Here is a 1,049-nt window from a genome sequence, read left to right as displayed (position 1 = left end):
GTGATCCACCCGCCTCGGCCTCCCAAAGTGCTGGGATTACAGGCTTGAGCCACCGCGCCCAGCCCTTGTAGTAGTCTTAAACGAAAAAAGTATCAACTGATTAGTGTTAGTTTTATTAAGTGTGATAATGGCTCTATGCATCTGTATTTGAGGAAAATGCATCAAAATCACATGGTGTCTTGAACTCAGGCCAGGAACAAGGGCTCTACCATCTTGGAATCATTCTTTGAGAAATTTCTTTCAAGGAATGTGCAGTTTCTTCTCTTACTGTACAGCCCTGAAGAGCTGGCTGGGAAGTGACCCCATTTAACAGATAGTTCAGAGAAAAGCTGATTAGGAATTAAGCCACCTACCTGCCCCTGCACCCCCAACCCTACACCAGGTGGCATGCTGATTTTCCCAAGGCAGGGAAGGTACCCGCAGAGGGGGGAACTCACCAGTTCAGCATACTTCTTGCACAGAGCGGCCAGCTTCTCCTCTGGGGTACTCAGAGTATTCAATGTCTGCATCAGCAATGTGATCTCCTTCCCTGCAAAGCACAGGAGAAAAGATAAGCAACTTCTTCTCCGGGGGTCCCCTCCAGGCCTGGGCTCACACTCGTGAGTGCTAAAGACAGCCCTCCCCATCATACCTTGTATTTTGCTTGTTGATTAGCTGCCTTCCTTGCTATAGAGACCAACTCAATCCTTTCCTCACTGTAGCCCCAGTGCTGTCCATAGTAACATCACAGAGCATATGCTCAACAAATGCTCATCAAATGAACGACTGGACCCTAGTGAAATCTCCTTATAGGGCACCATGGTGGGAGGAAAAAAATTGCCTGCTCTACCAATAGACCAAATGTGTCCCACTTATGATTTCAGGGCTACTGTTTCAATGCAAGGAAGGCCCACCCTCCTGATAGAGGTAGGATCCAAAAAGGAGTAAGTATCTTAGCCTCCTTGAGAAATACTAAACTCTTGTCAACAGAGTTGACAAACCTCGAATTTTAAAATGAAGATACTTTCCATATATGTGATCCTAAGATTTTTTTTTTTTTTTTTTTTTTT

The 1,049-nt window shown here is 45.4% G+C and overlaps 1 protein-coding gene across 1 annotated transcript in view; it reads right to left on the bottom strand.

Moving 5' to 3' along the window:
* TXLNA (taxilin alpha) overlaps nt 1-1,049 on the bottom strand; it is a 20,738-nt gene that overhangs the window by 16,190 nt on the left and 3,499 nt on the right. The window contains exon 4 of the mRNA XM_037738210.1: nt 438-529. Within this exon, the coding sequence (XP_037594138.1) occupies nt 438-529 (92 nt within the window). The remainder of the gene's footprint in view (nt 1-437; nt 530-1,049) is intronic.

The sequence above is a fragment of the Cebus imitator genome, unplaced genomic scaffold (genome assembly GCF_001604975.1).
Source record: "Cebus imitator isolate Cc_AM_T3 unplaced genomic scaffold, Cebus_imitator-1.0 Scaffold51, whole genome shotgun sequence".
NCBI classification, from domain to species: domain Eukaryota; kingdom Metazoa; phylum Chordata; class Mammalia; order Primates; family Cebidae; genus Cebus; species Cebus imitator.
The sequence above is the reverse complement of the archived record's forward strand: the minus strand, read 5'-3'. Positions and strand labels throughout refer to the sequence as shown.